We start from the raw sequence: 24,623 nt of genomic DNA, 5'->3' as shown, positions 1-24,623 counted from the left end.
TTATCCCTAGAAAACAGTGGCCAATACTCAAGCAAACCACCTCCAAACTAATCTTACCAAGATCTAGATAAAATGCTTTATATTGGCTGAAAATAGCAAACCTCCTTTGAATAGGAACTGAGCCCTAGTTCCATCACTGAAGTTTGCCCTCCACCCATCCCTCAAATAGAAAACTGGGCAACTGGCATCTCAAGATTGGGTTGTGATGATATGAAGATTTGGTTAAATAATGATAATGCTCTCATTACCTTTTACTATAGCTCTTTCAGTCCAAGAATCTCACAACACTGTACAGACAACTAATCAGTATTAGCACCTCCATTTTACAGATGGTGAAACGGAGGTCAAGAAAGGTTACGGTGAACATTTGAATTTACCCACCTAAATTGTGGATTGATTTTCAAAGCTGGGAAAAAGAACCATGAGTCTTGATTCTCGATCCCTTACTACATCTACTAGACAATACTCCCAGACTCATATTTTTTATTCAAGTTTCAGTGAAGTGTCTGAAAAGGAAATATCAGCCATATGATTTGGTGCTAACATGAAAACATCAGTGGCACTATACATGAGCACGCAGTCAGCCTGGGGTCTGGCAGTAGCTCATTGTCCTTCTGTGTCTATAAGTGTTTGTGTTCTCTGATGTGCTTCTACTGAAAATAGCAGCGCCATTCCAGCAGAACACAGTAGGTAAGAATGCATCTGCGGTTCTCCTAAATGTACCAGACACCTGGTATGTGGTGTAATGTATGAGGTATGTCCTAATACTGCACTGATTTCAAAGGAACGCCCATGGAATGTCAGCAGCACAGCAGATGTGTCAGAAGATCAGCAGTGAAAGGAGTCTGAGTAGACTCAGGCCTCTACATTTAAAACCTTCTATGGGTTTTCAGAGTCTATTCACTAGATCCTAAAAGGAGAAGGATCACCTGGGGTCCCCAAATAACTACCTGAATGATTAAATATTTTTGAGAATTCACTCAGGAAAGGCAAAAACTGATACCACTAGCTAAAGCCAGGTATGGTGTAGATATGAAGTTTGAGGTCTTTACCCTATAGCTCTCCCATTCCAACTCACTCCTAAAATGCAACTCGCCTGTCTGTTCCAGTCCTGGGGCCTATATACAGCTCTGGCAAAACCCCATGTAAATTGGCAAACTGGACCTAACTTCTACTGCAAGACCTCCTAGTTGCTGTGACATTTCGAGGAGGCGGACTAGAAATTGTGCAGTAGCTTCAGGAACGTTCAGAAATGGAGATTTTAACTGAATTAAATATGAACATTAATAATAAAATTGGTAGAGTAACCCTGGTGTTATTGGCTTAATATTAAATTCAATTTATTTTACACTACTCTGAAATCTTCCATGTGCCACAGATTTTTTGGTATTAACAATGTGTATCTGCAGATATTCAAGAGACAAGGTGGGTGAGGTTATATCTTTTATTGGACCAACAGAGACAAGCTCAAAAATTTTGAGCCACACAGAGCTCTTCCTTCAGGTCTGGGAGATGTACTCTGAGCATCACAGCTAAATGCAAGATGGAACAGATTGTTTAGAAATTGGTCTAACAAAAAATATTACCTCACCCACCTTGTCTCTCTAATATCCTGGGACCGACACGGATAGTAATTGCAGATTGTAAAAGGTGTCAGAGGTTTAGGAAATTGTGTAGGGCACAGTTTGCATCTCTGGCATGCTGGGAGGTTGTTTGGGATTGTGGGGCATGTTTGGAAGTTTTCTCTGAAACCTTAAGAATTAGAAATATAGGGCTTGAACCTTAACTGGTATAAACCGATGCAGTTCCAATTACTTCAAATTTTCTTAAAACTAATGGTTAGATTCTGGATTCTCATTCCATAACAAGAGTGGCATAGGAGCAGAATTTTGGTAGTCCAGAGCCCAGTAACATGATTAAACCATTGCCAGCAGCTGGAAAACCAATTGTTATGCTTATTGCTGAAAGCAGCTAAAAGGAGGCCTTTCTGACCTTAGCACTACTATCAGACCAGGAGGGGAGGGGAAAGTGAGTGACCTTGAGGAGTAAACATGACCCTGTGCCCTCCTGGCATGAGTTGTTTTTCCAAAGCATGCAGTTTTGCAAGATGGAAAGTTTGACAACAGTTAACTATTGCTATACAGCTGGTTAAACTCTAGGCTGGAAATCTCCACACTTCACTTAGCTTCTGCTCAGCAGTTGTTTTTGATGAACAAGCTATGCAATACAAACAAATTGGGTATAAAAAGAGGAAGAAATCTCAACTCAGACACTTGAGCAACTTGGACACTAGAACGCTTGGACACCTCTCAAGTTCCCCTGCAGATGGAAGGCCGGCCACTGGACATTTGCAGTTATCTACTCGAGACCTCCTCAAGATCCCTGGTAAATACGAATTTGGGATTTTTGGGGGTGTTTTACTAATCCTTTGCGGACATGTGTAAGTGCTGGAGACTAAATAAAGTAAAGCTTAAAGTGAAAGCACTCTTGTATTGTGCTGTTTATGCTAGCCACCTATCGGTCAGACAGCCTTGTCACCATTGATTTATTTCCTGCCACCGCCTCACCAAGAGCAAAAGTTACCAGGAGCGTTGGGTACAGAAACCCTGGGTAACAACAGGGGCCTGAGCTCTGCTAACTCATCTCCATTTTGATACGCAGCACCTCCTGCTTTCTGGATTGAGACCGCCACACAGCCTTGGCACTATTCCTCAACCTTGACCTACAACACTTTGTTCATTTCTAACGTGGAGTCTCCACACAGCTTCAGTTGAATGCACTTCAATGCCAACCGCAGCACCCCTGCTCTGGTACAGTTCTGGACCTCTGCACAGCACTGACAAATGTAATTCAATTTCTTCACACAAGTAGAAACATTATTTCGGTGTGTAGAGTCAGTGTTCAAAATTAATCTAATAGTGAAATATTACTCGCCCCCTAAGCTACAATGATTATAAAAACATTGCCAGTTTTCATGTTTCATAAAGCTGTTATCATATTCTGGTGCTCTGGGATTTGAGTTTATACTTTTCATTTGCTTTTGAGCCTGCAAAAGAAGTGTTTTTCTCTTCTTCAGTTATATGATATGATATGATACATGAATATTTGAAGAAGCCTCTAAAGCTATGAATGAAACATCAAGAATACAGAACAGGAAGCCAGGGGATTGCTTTATCTTTATCTTTCTGAGTGAATATAGTTCACAGAAGCAAGAACATGATTTCACAGACAGTAGCTTCCTTCTTGCACATGGACCTGCTAATGTACTTTAGTCGTGACCTGTAACATCCCCTGCCAGTCCAGTCCTGGATCCCTCTGCCCCTCTGCAAATACACACCAATGCTCATCTGAAGCATCCCTCTGCTTTTCGATCTGGGGCTCTCACACACCTCTGCTAGTGCACCTCATTTCTGATCTGCAGTGCCCTCTGCTCTTCCAGTCACTGGTCATATGACACAGTTAAGCCAATGCACCTCACTCCTGAAGCGTGGCCTTACTGTTATTAGTGTCTAGGGTATTTTAGGTGCCTGACAAGCATATTACTATAGGAAGCCACTAAAAGAAGCTCAGCTTTTACACCATAATAGCAATCCTATGTATCCCTTGCCTAAACCTTGCAGGATGTGAGATGAGATGAACACATGATACGGCAGACAAAGCAAGTAGCATTAACTCTGCTTCCTGCTGAATTCCCAGGAGACATGAATCCATGTCTTCAATATACCCTTTTCCAGACTGTGACAGAGAGGGCAGGGCAGGGGATTCCATTTTCAGTGATAAAATGAAGGAGTAGATAGAAGTATATAAAGCTAAAATAATTAATCCCTAGTATAATCTCCAGAGCTCCAGTAGAGTACCCTAGGGATGAATTTAACACACGATGTTTTCCTTCTTATTTATGTCCAGCCTCTGCATATACCGCTAATTAAACTGCAAGAACTACCCTGTTAGTACGAAATGTTTCACATGATCACTTGCAAAATACCAAACACTGTATCAGAAGCAAGAAGGGGCTGGTCCTTTAAGGCTCGGAACTCCAGAGTGACCTAAGGTTCCGAAAGGGGCACCTGGCAACTCCAGAATCATCATGACAACTCCAGGGTAAATTGCCTTTGATGCTTGCTTGGTTTGATTCCAGGCAGAGAGGTAACGGCCAGTGAGAATCCAATCAGCTGAAGGAGAGTTTGGCTGGAGTGCAGACGAGCATGGTGGCATGTCTGAGATATGCAAGAACAACTTTTCTGATACAAATCCTTTTTCAGAGGCAGCTTTGCTTTCCTATTTACTGAAGTTGCCTTCATTTTGCTGTTGCATGATGCTATATTTGGCCTGGGTCTGAATCAAAACCCTGGATCCCAGACCCCCTGAGCTGGTTTTGTTGGCTTGTTTGTATAATAGCCTGAACCAAAGCCCCAGATCTGAACACTTGCTTTTTTCTAGAGTCTGTTAATTGGTATCTGAACTTTGCAGCCCAGGCCAGCATCTAATATCTATAATGTTTGTGTTTTCTATATAATATGAAGCTCATGGGCCAAATGCTACTGTGTAGGTGACACATCAGTAGCCAACATTCTCCTTGGTGTAACTCCACTGAGATCAATGAAGGTTGCCCCCAGAGTGACTTTGGCCCAGGATGAGAGTAGATCAGAAAATGGGTATAACCAATAATATAATTTATACCAATCTGGTATTGTGCAAAATGTGTATTGCATTCATTTTCCAACCCACTGTGTCATTTTCATCATCGCTTACTTCACCACAGAATTGGCCCCACATTTTATTCTGCAAACAATATTGATTAAGGGCAGGTCTACACTACCGCTTCAGTCGATCTAACTTATGTTGCTCAGGGGCGTGAAAAAGACACCCCGCTGAGCGATGCAAGTTACAGCAACCTAAGCGCTGTCCACACCAGCGCTATGTAGCTTCCGCCTCTCATGGAGGTGGAGTAATTATGCCTACAGGCGAGCGCTCTCCCATCGGCACAGAGTGTTTTCACCATACACGCTACAGTGATGCAACTGCTCCAATGTGGCATTTCTAGTCTAGGCCTGCCCTAACATAAGGCCATGTCTACACTTACAAGCTTACGGTGGCATAGCTGTGCCGCTGTAAGAGTGCTTGCGTAGCCACGTTATGCCAATGGGAGAGAGCTCTCCCGTTGACATAATAAAAACCAGCTCAATGAGCGGCCGTAGTTGTGTCGGCGGGAGAGTGTCTCCCACCGACATAGCGCTGTGCACACAAACGCTTAAGCCAGCAAAATTTATGTCGCTCAGGGGGGTGTTTTTTCACACCCCTGAGCGACGGAAGTTTTGCCCACATAAGTGCTCATGTAGACATGGCCTAAATGTTTTCTAATTTCTATTCCTGGAGAGCCTTTAAAGAGAAAGGGTACCCTTGGACTGTTAGATGCAGGGTGTCCATAGAGGAAAAGTGATGCAAGGAGGGAAGCAGCAGTGGGGTCTTGATGAGACTCAGGTTTGCACAACAATAATAGTCACTGGCAGCAACAAGAAGTGAGAGCAGCACTGTCAGGATCGTACTGGCACCTGAAAGGAGCTCAGTGACAGCACACATCAAATTGCTAGAGGCTAGCATCTCTGTGCAATCTACTGTAACTCTTGAGAAGACAGAGGAACTTTAAGAGGCTGAGCTTCAGTAGCAGTGAGCTCTCTGTGTGCCTATGGTTAATGGTTTTCCATACGAAGGTGTCTATGAAACTGGAAGCAGGAGTGTGCCCTTTCCTTAAAGCAGCATAAAGAACTAAACATGTTCTTGAGCAAGTTAAACAAGTCAGAAATGTTACTACATTATGCCTACTTCGGCTCCCACTAAAGTCAATAGCAAAACTCTGTGACTTTGAGGGAGAAAAATCAGATCCATTCCCTTCATTGGGAGACTTGCCACAACAAATTTGGTTCTGTCAGTATATTGCAGGGTGAAATTATAATCCCACAAGGTAAATTTTTGATGGGGTACAGAGCACAGTTTGGAAAAAGAAATTTAAATTCCCAGAGCTATTTCCATCCACTGATCGTGAAACAGAACCTTCCAACGATGACTCTCGGCCACAACTTCCCTCTGTGAAGTGGAGTCTTCCATGCTTGGCCTATCCACGGTTAAACGGATCCCTGCAAGAGACACATCCATCCCACCTGCTACTTGCTAGTCTAACACTGACAGACCCTGGTCATCGGCAGGCAGGATTGAACCTGGGGCCTCTAGGACCTTAGTGCATGAGCCTCTACCACATGAGCTAAAAGCCAACTGGCTGTTAGCTAAGGTTGTAGAGCAAACTCATTAATCTCTCTCTCTAAGTGGTCTCGGTGCCACTAGATGGGACAGAACACCACCCCCAGAAGGTGTGTGGGTTACACTAGGAAGGGTGGAATATGGTTCCAAAACCACTGTCCATGAAGAAGAATCTTGTAAGAGGGATTCTGAGTTTCAAATTGCTGCGAAGACATATCTTGCAGGAACCAACTCTTCATGAAGTTTCCATGGAGGATTCTCACCCCTCTATAAGGTGGAATAGTCCAAAATCAGCATTCACCCAATATCCCTGAAGTTCAGTCTTTCGCCAATTTGCTGTGAAGTGAATTGTCCCAAGTAGGGCTCTCAATTACCTGCATGAATTGTAATTTTCCAAGCATGATCCTCATGCTTATGGAACATCAAATGAAATCATCCAAAGTGGTATCTCATCTGCAGTTGTTCACAGCTCCAACTCTGTTCTCTGCGTAGCACTCTGGGGTTAACCACAGATTAAGCAAAAGGTGGGGATTGGCTCCCAGAAAAAGGAAACCAAGCTCTGCTCCTGTAATTCTGGAGTGCACAAAAATTGTCAAGGCTGATATGTGACCAGAGTACAAACAGCCTGGACTTCTCTGGCACTGTAGGGCGGTGAGTAGCAAAATACCTAGGTCTGAATTGTGAGCTATTGTGACACCAGAGCCACCAGGAGAGTAACAGTGAAACCAAAAATGTCACCTTTTAACGAAGAGGGACACTCGAAAGGTACTGACAGAAGGCTGGCCAGGCAGGTGGCTCAACATGCTGGGAGGCTTCTAAGTCCTGGTATGCTCAGTTGACAGGGATTTGGTCCCTGTCACTGCAAATAAGAGGAACAGATGCAGCCAGGAGAATCCATTAGTTAGCTTCTTGGAAAAGGAGAGGGAGACAAGAGTAGCAAATTTTGGGGGCAGGTGGCAGAATGGAGAGAATCAACATCCCTGCTCCCCACCACCCTCCCTGGCCTTACTTGCTGGGCAGGAAATTCACATTTCCTATTAGTTTTTTGCTTATCCACTTCAGTGCTACCAAACTTAAGTGAGGGTTACTTTTATTGGTACCCCTTGCACATTGATATGCCCCTATTGAATTGCTATCAGTCTTCATCACAGGACGTTGGCGAGATACCAACACTAAATCTGTTCTAATCTATTTGAATTCTCTGAGCATATTGACAAAATAGCTGAGAAAGGAGAGTTACATGATATAATTATTTGGACTTTCAGAAAATCTTTGAAAAAGTCCCTCACAAGAGGCTATTCAAGAAACTAAGTAGCCCTGGGATGCAAAATAAAGTTTATCATGGATCAGAAACTGCCTAAGGGACAGGAAACAAAGAATAGGAATAATCAGTCTATTTCCGTCAGGGCGAAAAGGTTAACCGTTAGGTGCCACAAGGTTCCATACCAGTACTGAGGCCGTTTAATATATTTACTAATGATCAGGAAAAGGGACTGAGCAGAAAAGGGGCAAACATTGCAGGTGACACAAAATTATTTAGTGGAAAAAGCTGTATTAGATATTTATATGGATAATGAAAACATCAACGAGCTAGGGGAAGGATGTCCCCTAGTCATCCATGACACAAATCTTTGCACCTGCCTCTGAGATATCTAGTACTGGCTAGAGCTGGCCAGAAAATGTCTTTTTTTTCCATGGATTTTCATCAAAAAACTGAAAAATTTTCAACTGAAACCCCAAAAATGTCCTGCTTCAAGGTTTTGGGTTTTCCAATGAAATAATAAATACGGTAAATAAAATTCCAAGGAAATCAGACACTTTCCATGAACATTTTCATTTAGTCAAAAACCAATTTTTCTGCTTAAAAAAAAAAGTTTCAACCAGCCCTCATACTGGGCATTCTTGGCAACAGGTTCCTGGTCTAGCTGGATGACCAATCTGATCTGGCATTGCAATTCTTAAGTCCCTACAGTTCCAGCTGAACACTGGCACTTGCCAGAAGATCTTCATCAAAGCACAGAGTGAGTTAAAGTAGCTGCTGCCACAGTGGCCGTTCACCACGTTCGTTTATTTTTGGGGATGGGGTGGGTAGGGAATAGGAGATGGGCAGGCGGATAGACAGATGCCTTCTACAGTCTCACAGTAGTGCTGTGATAGATACAGGTAAACTGATGGGAGCTGGGTCTGCCCTCTGGCATTAGTGCACCAAGAGAAAGGAGCAAAAAGCATGTGTGAGATGAGGGATGGGATAGATTTCATGAGTCTGTGCCTCAGTGCCTCACAAAGTTTGTAATATAGATACCAAGCTCTGAGCGTGAGCCGGCAAAGGTACATATTCCAGTATAAATTGGGATCCCAATCAATGGGCCAAGACTTCTCCAGTATAAGCCTCAGCTCTAGTCAATACTATATAGAGATGTCTATTGGTATGTACGTAGGAGAGTTTAGCCAAAAGTCTGGATTGACTATACTCTGCTGATCATTGTGTCCTGAATCGTTGTCCTGGGTAGCATCCCTTCAGTTATGGGTCTATGGTAAATTGCTGAATTCATAGAGCAGCACCTTGGGCTTGCTCAATGACAGAGTTTGGAATTTCAGTGGCACAAGGCATCAAACCAAGATCCAGATCCAAATTAAGATATCCAAATCCTGCCTTGGGGTCGTCACTTAAGCATGTAAATGCTTGTCTTATGCACCTACGTGCTAACTGACACTCTATCGTCTGTGCTTTCTGGCTGTGAAATGTGGACTATGTATTGAAACCACATTAGCCATTGGATGCATTTCATCAGTGCTGCCTATTACTTAATTCTTAAGATTAACTGGACGGATAACAAGGCATCTGGGTGAGCCCAAATCACTGGCATTGAAGCTAGGATCGTGAAAGCACAACTGAAATGTGCTGGCTCTGGCACTAGACAGCCTGACTGGCAATTACCTAAAAGATCACTTTCTAGTCTGCTGAGTCAAGGGACATGCTCGCGCTCCCACAGAGGCCAGAAGTAATGCTCTGAAGGCACTTTGAAGGACAATCTAGAAGTGTGAGATAGTCCGACAGTATGCTGGGACCAGCCTGCATGCAACAGAGCTAAATGGAGGGCACCAACCACAAGGGCACACGCTGAAGAAAACCACATCCTGTGTGCTAGGTTCAAATATGCCAGCAGAATATACAAACAGAAACTCCTCATCGAAAACAACTTTACCTGGGCCTGCCAAGAGTGGCTGAAAAAATTTCTCTCAGTGGCCTTGTGAGTCATTAAGGCCCAGGCTACGTGATGACAATAGTGATCGTTGTACTGACAGACTTTAACAGTAATGGTATCTACATGCATGTTTGTGTGTGCGCATGCACATCTTTGAGTAGGTCTCTGTAAGTATATGTTTGTATGTGTAACTGCATGGAGCATCTACATATTTGCATATGCCAGCATGTGCCTACATGTATGTGGTTAAGTTTGCGTATCCTCACATCTGCCTATCCAGGTTTTATATTACACCCATCACTGTTGCATTTGCTCTCCATATGTGTGTATGTGCCTGCATGAATGTGCACACTGCAAAAATGTGCATGCCTGAATGTGTTAGCATGTACATACACATATGTGTGTGCTTCTCTTTGTGGCGGTGTGTATCTGCATGCACATATGTGTGTTTGTGTGTGCGTATCTTCATAAGTATGTGGGTGCTTTCAAACCCTTCATGGCCTATCCGCACCCTATCTATCGAGATGACGACTCCCATCTCCAACCAGCCCCTGATGCCAGGCTGTATCATCCACTGGTTACATTTGCAAAGAAGGATATCTGTGCTTTTGCCCATGCTGTCCCTCACACTTGGGAGAAGCTCCCTGTAAACATCAGCAAAACTAGTTCATTATCCTCTTTCAAATTCCTCCTTAAGACTCTCATTTTTCTTGACAACAGTTAAGCAGGGAGGGTGTAGCCTATCATGCTGACCAATACTGGCTCATGGTTTCCTCGTATTCCCTTGTCTGTCTGTATCCCTGTGTTGTGTCTTGTCTTATATTGTAACCAATTTGGGGACAGGGTCCATCTTTTTATTCTCTGTTTGTATAGTGCCCAGCACAAGGGAGTCCTAGCCCCATGTGTGCGCGCACACGCACATATTTGTCTTTGCATGATTCTGCATGTCTGCCTCACAGGTGCATGTGTCTATGTTGACCTTGTCACATGTCAGTCGGGGACTTTGCACTACATCAATGCTTGGTGCATCTATATCCATTATGTGCCATCTAATTCTTCATCAAAGCCAACAGAATGGTGCCCTCTTGTGGGAGCTCTCTACAGTACATGGAATCTTTTGAAATGTCATGGGATTAAGATGGTGACAGTGTAAAAATACATTGAAACCCTCTTTTCTTTCCTTTATTTTTAAGTGCTGAGCCCTTGCATTGGCTACACCTTAATGAGGCTAATGAGATGTGTGCATCTCTTCCTCTTCTGTGGACATGTTTTTTGGAAATTTGCAGATAATCCTCACAAATGGACAAATAAAAAGTGCACCATCCTCTTCTATTGTATCTCACGTCCTGCTGGTAAATGGAGGCTGATGATAGGTGCTCCTGTGCTGTGACAGAGGCAGACAGCTGCCTTTTAGGATTTGTCCAGCAGACCTCTGGGTCTGACACTGCCCTCACTTGTACCTGTTTTACACCATCTAACCCCATTGTCTTTAATGGAGTTACATTCAATTTACATTGGTGTAAATGAGAGAAGAAACATGGTCTTTGTCATGACATAGCAGCACGGCGATGTAAACAGTGTCCGATTTAAGTTAATTTGGAGATTTGTTAACGGGTGGGTGGTGCCCTGGTTAGAGGAAGTTGCTTCGTGAATGGGATAAAAAACAAAAGCAATTTCAACAAGGGAAGAATCACGTCATGTCCAAGCACCAGGCAGATGTTTCTCATCCCAGGGAGTACTACACAGAAGCGAGGGGCTATTCAAAACGTCAGGACGCTGACAGACACTGTGCAAGCTTCCCCTGTGCTGATCTGCCAATCACCATTGTACTAACTTTCAGCAGCTCTTGCTATTAAGGCCCTAGTAAACTTGTGCTTAACTGTATGGTGATTTGGCAATGCAGACAGACTGTACACATGGGACTGGGATCGTTCCACCAAATTGACCTAACTAGGATATAAAACTCAGGTGGTCAGAGATGACTGGCAAATTCAACAAGCCATTGCTCTGTCACTAACCAGCCTGGCCCTTGCTTCACTGGAACTGATTTAAACCTGTTTGGCTTCAGCTTCTGCTGTCCTAGATGTTGGAGCCCTTTCTTCCTAATTGGTTTACATTTTCATAGTAGAAATCACAGTGTTTTTCTTTTCTTCCTCGTGATCCTTACCTGTCTCCTCACAGCTTTTCCCATACCATCTACCTACCAACCCTGCTCCTTTATCACAAGCCCCTGCCTGACATGTAAGGTGCCTTTCCTCTTCCCTCTCACAGGAGTGGGGGTGAACAGAGTCTCATGCGAGCTCTCTCTTGTTGTACCTTACTCAGTCTTTTCTCTGCAGCCAGATGGAAGCAATGGCAGCGCTAAATCCAAGTATGAATGGCTGACACTACAGGTGCAGCAGAGTCCTGCTGAGTTCCTCTCCACTGACTTCCAACAGTGTGTCTTCTGCTGCTCCCCATTATGCTCTACATTGGTAGTGAGGAGGAGAAGAAGCCAAAGGACTTCAGAACATGTGCATGAGAGGAGAACTGTACTGTCCGCAGGGCCGGATGAAGACAAACCAAGGTGATAGGCCCTCTCCAACATAGGGATCCCCAATTGCCCTGGTCCTGCATTATGGACCTGACCTCACTTGGGTTGGTAATGGCCAGGGTCACCCACCCAAGAGCTGCCCTGCTGAGGGACCCACCGCTACTCCTTTTTTTGGGCAGGCTGGGTGTCCCCTCAGTCCAGATAAGGAAGCCCCCATCTACCCACTGGGGGACCCTGGGTGATACCATGTCACCCAAATCATGTGGGGGTGTCGCCAGTGAAGTGCCCACCCCAAGAGTCCTCTGTGTGGTGGTGTTAGTGAGGGCCCCACCAGAGCAGATTTAATAGTTATCATCCAGCTGAGATGAATGGGGCAATTCATACCTCTCTGAGCTATTGTTTCACACCAGCTTCAGACTGAGCTCCTGAGACATGGAGAACCACTCCACGAGGGACAGTCTGAAATACTGGTGGGATGTGACCTGTTTCCTCCCTCTCTGTTGGGCTGCCTGCAAAGATGACAGAGGAACTGGAGAGGCTGCACTGGCCTCTCTTCCCATCCCAGGGAGTCTCTAATGTAGCCTCCTTAATCCCCTCCATGGAGTAGGGGTGGGGAGAGCAGCTGGAGCTGCCACCAAGGAGTACAGCGGAATGGGAGAGGCCAGGAGGCATTAGACATTTTCTGTGACACAGGGGCCTTCTGACTGGGTACCTTCTACCCCACACTGCCCCCCTCATTCCCCTACATTCTTAGATGGCAAGCTGTTTTGGACAAGGATCATCTCTTTGTTATGTGTGCCCACAGTGCCTAGCACAATGCATTCCTGGCCTCTCAACACCAACCCAGTGCACATGGTAACCGATAACATTTCCGCGGGGTGATCAGGGTGGAAGAAGGGAGCATTGGCTCAGCAATGGGGAGAACTTTGGCTGAGGTGGGTGGACAAAACAATGGGAGAATATTTTGGGGGAAATAAGAAAACTGTAGCTGACAAGATATGTACCTTCGGCATTTTGTCTATCCGTTGTCAGTCTGCTGCCATTTGTCTGTCTTGTCTATTTAGGTTCTCCAGAGTTACTTATGCGTTCCTATGCATGTGCACAGTGCTGAGCCCAACAGGGCCCTGATTCTGAGAGGGGCCCCTGAGTGCTACTGCAACACACATAACAGTAATGCATACTCCATGGCACCTGGTGTGGAGCATGAGCTGCCTCATGCGGACAGGGCTCAGAGGTAAGAACAGCTATTGCCTGCTGTGGAATGTCCCCATCTGTAGTGACTCTGGCAGTGGCACAGAGAAGGATCGCCCTCCTTCTGATTAACAGAAATGGCACATCTACTATTTCCTTATGCCCCCATCTTCAAACACACACACGCCAGTGCTGTTCCTCTCCACCAGCCTTGTGTAAACCCCTGGCTGGCAGGGAGGAGTTGCTTTGGGCAGGTAGCACAACAAAGCCTAGGCGTGGTAAGGATGGGGCTCCATCAAATGGCTTCTCAGGGGAGCCCTCATTTGTTTGAACCAGTTCTGCATTGTGAGACATTGACGGCGTGGCCTTGAGAGGAATTCTCGGTGACCTTGGATGCACTCACGGTAAGACTCCAGCAGGGATGCATTCCATCCCAGAAAACACAAATCATCCAAAGCAGAATCCATTTCCGATGGGACTCAGACTTACATTAATAGCCAACCTCTAGGACAAATGGAATTATCTCGTTCTTGATATATTTGAAGAGTCTAAAATCACATGATACTTAATTGCCCCATTTGACATCTTTGTTATAGGAGCATCTAAAATGGAATTGTGCCCAAATTACGCTCAGACAGGCACATCAACCTGCCTGAGTGCCAGCTCAGACACCAAAATGGAGATCTGGATATCCTTTCATTAGGTGCTTATGTTTAAAAATTACACTCAGTGGGCCAGATCCGGAGCCACTGTGGTGATGGTAAGACACACTGATTACAGTGGTACAGGAAGAGGTTGAGTGTGTGGGCAGGTAGACAGATACAGGTAATTTTAAGTACTGTATAGCAACTAAAACTGGAAAGTCAGAGTCCGGGTTCTTTTCCAGCTCTCCCACTCACTTGCTGTGTGATTTTGGCCAAGTCATTTAACCTCCCCGTGCCTCATTTTATCTGCGTGTAAACTGGGAAATAAGGCTTCATACCTACCTCACAGAAGTGTTGTGAGGCTCCATGAATGAATATTTGTGAAGTGCTTGGAGATTCTTGGATGAAAAAAGCTAGAGAAGTGCAAAGTATTATTACTGTAAAACCAAAACACTGTGACTGTGATTCCCCTGCTGTATGAGACAGGCTTTTAGCAAAGATTCAGAGGAAGCCAACAACAATATTCAATGCTGCACCATAAGGGACTGGGGACAAAGGAGGGACATTCAGTACTGAAGAGGGGAGTTGAAGAGATAGCCATGCACTACATTCTTTTCGGTTCTTTTTCACTCCCTTCAGTCTCGGCATTAGGGGGGAGAAGGGGTAGCAGCAAAGATGTCATCAAAACAAAATAAAACCAATCAAAACTGATGATATTAATAAGGCCCGAGGCCCAAGCATTGCACAAAAGGAGGATCAGAAATAAGCTAGGCTCTAAAAGGCAGAGATGACACCGAAACAGGGTGAGAGCGAGAATACAGGAGGGAAAAGAATAAAAGCTGATTCATCTAACGGGGGAGGAGGAGGAGAAGAAAAGGTGGGTGGGAGGGAGAAGAAGGGGTTACTTTTTTGGATTTGGGGTTTGGTTTCTGTTGGTTTGTTTTCAAAAAGGATCTCACACCTGATATTCCTCGTTCCATCCATTTCGGTTCACCAAGGGCAATGAAGAAAGTCTCCTGCCTTTCGTATTCCTCCTCATCTACTATTTTAACCCTTACGGTCTTCCTGTAGGGACAACAAGAAAGACAGCCGTGTACAGTGGGTTGGCTGGTTGGAGCGGACACAGCAGCACCACACGTTTCTCACATGCAGTCCATTCCGGCTGCTGCCTTGGGCAGCGTTTTGTTTGTTGGATATGGCGCATCGGTAGTAGTTGCTCTTAGGGTGAGTGGGAAAGTATTAGAGGAGGAAGATGGGGGTGGGCAAGGGAGTGAAGGGGAAGGGGAGGGTTGGACCTTGCTGATGGTTAGTGGGAGGTGATTTCTGCAGCACATTTAGTTTAGTGTCACATGGTAATAATATCTCATCAGCTGACAGAGCATTGACCAATCAGAAATAACCCAAGGGCAAAACAGCCACAAAGATATCAAACACATTTTAGTTGAGGGACCAATTGCTTCTCCCACCCTCTCATAACTGATAAGACATTGGATGTGGAGGTGAGGAGCAGGACAGAGAGAGATCCATACATACATTCATACACGCATGGACGTGGGTGAGGCTGGTGGCTGTCCATTCAGGGGGGAGCTCTCATTTGGCTTTGAGGGGACTGGGTGTTTTTTTTACCTCCCCCTTTTTATTTAAAAACAACAAATATTTTAGTTTCTTGTTTCTAGTTGTTTTCTAACTGTTTAAGAAACATTACTCACCAGCCCTGCAGCATGGCCGTGGCTGGCCCAGGTCAGCTGAGGCCAGGCTCTTGGGGCATGGGCTGCAGGGCTAAAAATTGTGGTGTTGACGCCAAGCCCAAGCCTGGGACCCTCCAACCCTTGCAGGGTCCTAGAACTGGGCTCCAGCCTGAGCCCGAACATCTACACAGCAATTTTTGAGCCCCAGAGCCCGAGTCCCAAGAGCCTGAGTCAGTGGACCTGGGCCAGCTGTGGGTTTTTTATCCCCAGGTGTAGACATACCCAGTGAGGCCAGGCAGCCTGTTCTCCCTGAAGTCGATGGTCAGTGACTGAGAGATTCGGCTTTACCTGGGCACAGAAGTACTGTAGGTCTTTGCCACAGCTTGGGAAGAGAAACATGTATTAAAATACCCCAGAGGGCTGGGGCGGCTGGAATTAAAATACCCTGCAGACTAGACTGGCATTGCTCCTTCTTCACCCTGGCAAGCTCACAACACTATGTCTGATACCACGGCAATGCATAAGGCTGCCATGATCTCTCTCTCTCTCTCTTTCTCAAAAAAAAATAAAAAAAAAACAAAGACAGGGTGTTGATTTTCTTCCCTTTCCTTATCCTGATGGCAGTTGCTCCTTGAGTCAGTCTGGGATAAAGCTAAAGGACTTTACCAAATACTTCTGAGAACTAACGTGCTGCTTTCATGTGGGCTTTGGCTCTTGTATTTTTATTAGTATGGGTCTGAGGCAGGCTGACAGCTCCTCTAGGAATCTGGGTATGTTTCCTGTAGATGTTTTGCCAATGAAGCTACACAGATAGGCATGCGGAGGTCCAATCCTTCCAGCCAACGGGAGCAATAGAAAACCCCACCACGAGCCATTTCAGCAATTTTGGGGTGGTATCCTAATCTCTCGCTTACACACACACACACACACACACAGTCTCTCTATCTCGTCCCCTTCCCAAGGTCCTCCCTCCCCTCACCCCCGCAGGATAGTGCCGCATCCGGCTAAAACCCCATAGGTACCATGTGACAAGTTTGTGCGTGCACAGCAGTGTTAAGGACAGAGCGGTTGGAAAATAAAAAGAAATCATAGAAAAAGGAAAAAAACAGAGGAGAAAAGAAGGCAGGAGAAGAAAGAGAAGAGGAAAGAAGAATGTTAACATTAGTCTGGAGGACCAGTACTACACCTTTCTGTAAACTCATATCCACCATGCGTGGGCTCATCAGCTCAATGAAGAAAGTCTTGTTTTTCTCATACTCCTCATCATCAATTACCTTGATGTGAACTGTTTTGCTGTGGATTGAAAAATAATAAGTGTCATAAGGAGGAGGAGGGGATAGGAAAGCAAGGGTGGGAGAGGGTAAGAGAAACCAAAGAGGAAAATTAGAGACAGTCAAAGTTTACTCACCCACTGAATAGGCTCAAAGTGGCCCTGGAGAGAAATTTACTTCCCCTTCCTGTGTATTTACATTGGCAGAACAAAATGGGTAACTGCAAGGCAACTAATCCTTCGGCCTTGCACCTGATTTACACACACAAGTGCACACTTTGCTCACACAGTTACTCAGTGGGTGTGCACACACACACACACTTACACTTCACAGGCACAACTTTTGCTCATAGGTCTGAAAATTTGGCCTAAAACATCCTTCCAACAAGGAAACCATAAAAGGAGTGAACAAACCAGCCCCCTGTACACATGGGAATATACTGCAACTTAATCCCAGATCACCTCAATCTAATCATACAGTAGGTTAATCTGGCTAATCAGAGTTCTACTGGACAATCTTCCTCTGGAGGCTCCCACAAGGCTCCCATGTTGGGCAGACTAACTCTGGGGCAAATTCTGACACACAGGCAAAACGCTCGTGAATTCCATGAGCATCTTCACTGAATAAGGATGAAGGATTAGCTCCCAGTCTGTGTCCCTGTTCCCTCAGTTACACACACACACACACACACTAAGGCTACGTCTTCACTACAGGGGGGGGTCGATTTAAGATACGCAAATTCAGCTACGCGAATAGCGTAGCTGAATTCGACGTATCGCAGCCGACTTACCCCGCTGTAAGGACGGTGGCAAAATTGACCTCCGCGGCTTCCCGTCGACGGCTCTTACTCCCACCTTCGCTGGTGGAGTAAGAGCGTCGATTCGGGGATCGATTGTCGCGTCCCGATGGGACGCGATAAATCGATCCCCGAGAGGTCGATTTCTACCCGCCGATTCAGGCGGGTAGTGTAGACCTAGCCACACACACACACACACACACTCACACACACACACACAGAGAGAGAGAGAGAGAGCAATTCAGCCTCTGCATGCCTTGAAGGCTTAGCCAGTTGGGTTGTTTTGCTTTCACTTAGTGTTACTCTCAATTGCCTCAGGGTGTAAATTATACCTGCACTTTGCTTTTTTTCTTGTTGATCGGCAGGAAGGGCTATATGAAATCACATCCCTCCTTTCTCACTGTAAAAGGAGCTCATGCTTTCAGACTCTGGTGCAATTTCTCACACTTTTTAATGCAAAGCAGTTCGTGTGTGCATTGACATTCATATATTATATTTATATTATCTATGCTCACATGTATTTATACATTATAAATATGTGTATGTATACACTTCAGGGCTCCCAAACACTGCAGAGACACTGAAAGCCCTCAGTAGGCAAGCTCTGTGAACAGCAGTTACAATTAAATTCTGGAACTGTCGTCACCTAACATTTCTGAAATAAGAAATTTGTAGCAAATGCCCTACATTTCTCTAGCCATAGGTCAGTTCTCCCTGAAGACCAAGCCAACTAGCTAATTCATCACATGATGGGTCCTGAGCCTGTGAATGACTTAACCTCCAAACAATTCCCTCCTCCACACAGGCTTCTTCTGCACAGTCCTCCTACAATGATCTCTGCAAAATTCCGACGCCTCTTCAATTTTGGACCATCACGTGGTATATTAAATGTGTCTAACCTGTTGTGTCTGTGTGCAGAAAAGAAGGAGAACCCGTGCAGTTAAATCACAGGACTGGAAATCATGGGATCTGTGTTGTATGTTCCTATCTCTTTAAGTAGCTTTTGGTGCCTCCGTTTCCCCGTGTGTAAAATGATGTTGTTAACACCTCACTCACAGGAATGTTGGGAAGTTTCCTCCATTAATGTCTGCGATGTGCATTCAGACCCTTGGATAGAAAGTGTTAGAAAACTGAAAAGTATTATCATACTGCTCTAGATTGTAACTCCTCAGGGCAAGGACTGAATCTCCTACATATGTCCAGTACAAGCACTATGTCAGCACTCAATAATAGTAATAATAACCTTGAGATAAACTAGAGACAGTGGCTTACACTACAAACACATATTCCACCAACAAAGCCAGCTGACTTTGGAAATATTCATCAGTAGTATGGACCGGTGCTTCTTCATTCCTCAGCCAAGGTGACAGGAGTTATTTACTTTCCTGTTATGAGAGAATGAGTTGGTATCACTGGTCAGTTATCAGCGTTTTCTATGGAGCTACCACTTCGTTATCTCTAAATACTATGCAGGTATTTCTTCCTCCACAGAACTCTCATTGACTTCGATGGGACTTGAGTGTGTTGACCTGACCATCCGGAAGATCAGGCTCTAACTCAGTAAGTAAACCACAAATTCATAAATATTCAGGAAATCCCTATGGTTCTATGAAGGAAAAAAATGAGAGGCTCAATCCACTATCTCTGAGGTCTTGCAGCTCTCTGCTCATGTCTTAATGTCCTAGTTGTATATAGATCAAAATTGTAAACAGCCAACTTACTACAAGTACCAGGCACGACATTTACTTCAGCATCTTAAAATTAAGAGTGCTTCAGAAAGACAAGCATTCATCCCTGCACTCAAGTGCCGCTGTAACCCAAACCACTCTGCTGATGCCCCTGCCAAAGTGCATAGTGCTGTCATCAAAGACCTGGCTATGTTGTAGAGTAAACCAAACAGTTCCCATGATATCACCTCGCCAAAAGCCAGACCAGGGTTAATACTGTAAGTACTGAGCCATGCCTGCTGGGTAATGACTCAGAAAAGTGCCTCACTTAAGAGTAATATAGGAAAAAGAACATTTGTCAGTTCTACAATGCTGTAACATTGGGGGAAGGCTCCTTCTGGACACCTGAAAGTGACCATTTTACACTATGAAGCATGAGGTTTGATTAACTTCATTACTCAAGCTTGCATACCTACAGCTATTAGTAAGCATCATAAGACTATGCAGTCCTCCTACAAATGTCCAGCCACAGCATTTGACTCAATGGCCTACCGCCTAATAGGTCCTACTGTCTGACCACACCATGGAAAACAGTTACTTTTAGTGGTTCTCAGTTTGATCTAGCCTTCTTAGTCATCCATTGATTTCATATTATAGTATAGGAGTAAAAATAGAGACTGATGAGCTTTCACTGTCTTTCATCATTACGAATATGCAAGAGGAATCACTTGTAATCTTTCTTCTTGCTAGGTTAAATAATCCTGAATTTTTTGCCATCACTTGCTGTACAGAAATTGTGTATTAATGCTAGACAGTCTCATCTCCCTTGTCTGGACATTTTCAGTCTCCACCAATGCGGCTTGAAGGACATAGGATTTTAAACACTGTGTCTCTGATGAAAACCTGAGTACTGTGCTGAGACTTTCTTCACAATAATTTTGTTGCATACCTTCTATGCTTCTTTGGAAACACTTAGCAGCACATGGGGCCTACACAGGTTGCCAGGTGGGGTTTTTTAAATGAATGTTGACCGAGCCCATGACACTTGGCAAAAGTTTTTTCAGATTTCTGTGGATTATATCTACATCTGATCTGTCTGTATGATCTTTTTCTCTATTTTGGTATTTTCAAAAGTGACCAGTGTTGGGCTAACTCTGACAGGTTTTGAAAATCCCATCCACACAGTGTGTAGGTGGACTGGTAGTTAACACAGCCTGAGTGTTACCATTCCAGTGGGCCTTTTTCACTTAACTTACAACTTTTATGAATTTTTACTTTTAAAATCTGAAATTGTCCAGGTTTTTTTCCTCAACCCATGAGAGAATATTTTGAAAAAAATGAGCAAAATAGTTCAAATATAAAGAGAGTTGAAAAAAAGTACAATTTTGTCATTTTACAACAATTTCTGTAACCACATTTTGAACAGCTCCAGTGCTTCAGTGGGTTAGAAGCCTGAAATTTGTGAAGGACATAGTCTCTGCTTCATTGATGTATCTTTCTGGGGCACAGTACAAATCCATTTGGATTTGTCCAAGTTCTCAGAGTTTAGAAAACATACTTCATGAATGCACAGTTTTGTTTTGTTTTTGTTACATGAGAACAGGTTTTACGAACAGCCTCTCAGTGTTCCATTGATACTATGCATGAATATGTAAGACAAGGAGAAATTCTCATTTAATGAGAAAGTGTGTGTGGAATATGATCTCTTGAGGGCGTTTGTGGAATGCCTGATTTTATATGATCTCTTCCTCTGCAAACTGAATACTCAAAATTATGCCCTCAATGAAGCAATGACTTACTGAGTGCACATTTTGTAAAGTACAGAGTGTTCTATTACTGTCTAGCATATAATTCCACAGGAAGGGATTTCTTTATAGATTTTCTTGAAAAAATTCCACCAAAACCCACCACCTATAGAATTCCATACAGAAAACATTAGTTGAGCATTTCATGGTTTTTGGGTGCTTCTTTTTGTAGCCTTTACATTCTTTTAATTATTAACTGTATGATGAGTGTGTGTGTGTGTGTGTGTGTGTGTGTGTGTGTGTGTGTGTGTGTGTGTGTGTGTGTGTGTACACACACACTAATGTGTGCAGACAAACACATACACGTACACAGGAGCTGCAAGGATGATGCTGTTGCAAAAAATGCAAATGCAATTTTAGGTTGCATTAACAGAGGCACAGCATGCAAGTCAAGGGAAATGACAGTACCACTCTACTTGACACTGGTTAGATCTCATCTAGAGTACTTTCTCCAGTTTTGGTCACCAATGTATAGAAAGGATGTAATGAAACTGGAAAGGATCCAGAGGCAAGTGACAAAGATGATCAAAGGGATAGAATGCAAGTAAGCTGAGCAAAGGCTGAAGGAACTGGGTATGTTTAGTTTGGAAAAGAGGAGATTGAGGGGGGACATGATAGCGGTCTTCAAATACTTGAAAGGCTGCCTTAAAAAGTTGTTCTCTCTTGCCACTGAAGGCAGGACAAGAGGCAATGGGTTCAAACTACAGACAGGAGATTTAGATTAAATCTCAGGGAAAACGTCCTAACTGTACGAACAGCAGGATAATGGAACAGACTGTCTAGGGAGGTTATGGAAGCTCCTTCACTGGACGTTTTCAAAAGGAGGCTGGATAGCCATCTGTTTTGGATGGCTTAGACACAACAAATCCTGCATCTTGGCAAGGGGTTAGACTAGATGACCCTTGCGGTCCCTTCTGACCCTGTGATTCCATGATGCATTCTGGCTCAAGTGTGAGTGTAGGCTAAGAATGGGTACAAACAAGGTTATAGGTTACATGCAGTTCACCATCATGAATGGTTATAATCTCAAGTCTCTTGTATGCTGGCTCCTTTACCCTGAAGTGCACAAGGCAATAAAGGGATAGGATGTGGGCAGAGAACAATCATGTCTTAAGAAATGGATGAAACTTTAAGTGCAATCCCCAGCAAGCTAATGAGGCCCTTAGCTACATGATCCCATCTTAGGCTTTACTCCTTTCACTAGACAGGAGTTTCACTAGACAGATTTCTCTCTCTGTTTCCACTCTCCCAAGCCCTGTGTTGCTTTGCTGCTGTCCTTTCCAATAGCTCGCTCTCTGAGAGTGGTAGTACAGCATCAGAGGTAACGCAGTCAGTCATATAATACAGCTGATTTTAGCTGGTTTGCATACTACAAACTTATTGAGTCACATGCTGTAAGGGTATTGCATCTTCTGGTTTTTAAATAAAAACCCAAACTATGATGATCCCCTATTCTTGACTAGCATCTACAGGAAAAAAACAACTTGAATGACACTGCGCTAGTTTAAATGGGATCAGAGCTGCTGAAATGCTCCCTGCACACAGAAACGTGCAAGCAGGCAAACTGAACATGATATAGGTTATATGTTTGCAAATAACAACCCTTTCCCTCATAACCCAGCTTCTGCTTCTGAGTCATCCTGCAGGGAAATAATCATCTTTAATGCCGCTCATTCAAATCCAGCCAAGATCAGCAGTGATCAAAAATGGCCCACACGAAATCAATCTGGTGGAGAGGTATGACAAAATCACAACCCACACCCATGTTGGAAGGCTTAAAAAGAGCACCCAGAGTTCAACAGACCATGGAAACTAAGCAACTTCTTCTTCCTAATGGTGGGTCCTTCCATGCCTGGGCTGAGACACACAGGGCATGAGGCAGGGTGTGTGGAAAGGTTACACTGCTGCTGTCTGGGCTGAACCTGTTCTCTAGATAGAGGAATTAGGTCTCCAGGATGCATATAAAATATTGATACTCTAATGTATGAGCTCTTACGGAAATGATTGTGATATTAGCAATGTAGCAATCATTAGGACTTCACTGAGACTGAAGTTGGCTGTGAGGAAGAAAAAAAACTTGGCTAAAAAAGAAATATAATGAAGTAAAAAACCAAGGGAAAGTATGAAGAACGCTTTGATTGATCTTGAAGACAGATAGATTTTCAAGTTTTTCCCAACATTAAAGTTTAACTCCAAGGCTACAGTTGGCTTCAGGAAAGTCAGTAAAATCTCTGAAGCAACGTAACCAAGAGAGCAAATCCTCTGAATTCCTAGATCAACTCAACTTGGCTACAGATTGGATTGTTACTGAACCCTCAAGCTTTAAATTGCTTTTTTTTAAGAGCTTTGAATTTTGTAACAAATCCAGCAGAATGATGGTTTCCCCTTTGCTACAAGCTGTACTGAGAAAAGAAACCCTTTTTCCTGGCTCTTAAACAAAAGACTAAGGGCAGTGTTATTATCCCAAGGAAAACTGATTCCTCTTCTCAAGACTTTGATATGACACTTACACTCCCAAACATGACTTGGAGAGCTTGAACATCAGAGTGCTTCCTCTTTGTCAGGCCATTCATATCCCTAAAGTCTCCAGGAGACTGGGTAACTCACACAAGAATCTGACTGTGTGGGGCTGATACCCTGAAGGTCTTGCTATGAACCACAGGGCACACCCTTTTTGTGTCCACCCAGTAAAAGACAAAGGTGAAGCCAAGACTGGCACCATTTTGGGATCTCAAGAAAGAGAGCAAATTGTCAGTTGATTTCTGGAGAGAGAGTGAAAAGACATCAGGGCAAAGTACACACACTGGTGCCTACCTCTTACCACAGACATGAGATCAGATGGAAATGTTTTATCTTGTGCCTTATAGCAAGAGACTCGTGTATACCTATTCCACCTGAATGGATGTACTGGAGAAAGATGAAAAGACCAAGGCCTTTCAGATTAGAGGAGCCAGGAGCACAGCAGAGCACAGACACGTTACTTTGCATAGTAATTTTGTGACATACACAGATTTGGCCAAATTCACCTCATGGTGTAAGCAGATACAACTCAATTAACTTCAGTTAATCCACTTACATCAAAGCTGAATCTGGCCCCTGGAGACTCAGCTGAGACATACCCCTACCCCCATGATTTCACTTGTGACCCACAGAGAAGGTGCAGGTCTGGTGGACAGGGCCGGCTCCAGGCACCAGCTTGTCAAGCAGGTGCTTGGGGCGGCCGCTCTGGAGAGGGGCGGCACGTCCAGGTATTCGGCGGCAACTCGGCGGAAGGTCCCTCACTCCGCCTCGGAGCGAAGGACCTCCCGCCGAATTGCCGCAGCAGATCGCGATCGCGGCTTTTTTTTTTTTTTTTTTTGGCTGCTTGGGGCGGCCAAAACCCTGGAGCCGGCCCTGCTGGTAGATTATTCTCACTGAGCCCACCTATCTTCTTCAAGTATTGCTTGGGTCCAAGAATGTTTTTACAATCTTGTTAAATGATGTCCAAGGAAGAGGGGAGTGAAGCAGAAAATAAGGGATAAGAATGAAAGGTTTTCAGGAGCAGCTTCTTTGAAAATGCAGGGAGGG

The 24,623-nt window shown here is 44.3% G+C and overlaps 1 protein-coding gene across 9 annotated transcripts in view; it reads right to left on the bottom strand.

The window, feature by feature from the left end:
- Positions 1-24,623, bottom strand: part of SLC8A3 (solute carrier family 8 member A3) — a 155,027-nt gene that overhangs the window by 30,650 nt on the left and 99,754 nt on the right. For 4 of the 9 annotated variants that reach the window (XM_065403133.1, XM_065403132.1, XM_065403135.1 and 1 more), the window contains exon 2: positions 14,791-14,894. In XM_065403133.1, the coding sequence (XP_065259205.1) occupies positions 14,791-14,894 (104 nt within the window). Of the gene's footprint in view, positions 1-9,240; positions 9,264-14,788; positions 14,895-16,701; positions 16,811-24,623 lie in introns of all 9 variants that reach the window. The other 5 variants (XM_065403137.1, XM_065403134.1, XM_065403129.1 and 2 more) reach the window with 4 other exon arrangements.

This window comes from Emys orbicularis, chromosome 4, assembly GCF_028017835.1.
Source record: "Emys orbicularis isolate rEmyOrb1 chromosome 4, rEmyOrb1.hap1, whole genome shotgun sequence".
Lineage (NCBI taxonomy): Eukaryota > Metazoa > Chordata > Testudines > Emydidae > Emys > Emys orbicularis.
This window is presented reverse-complemented; position numbering and strand designations above follow the sequence as displayed.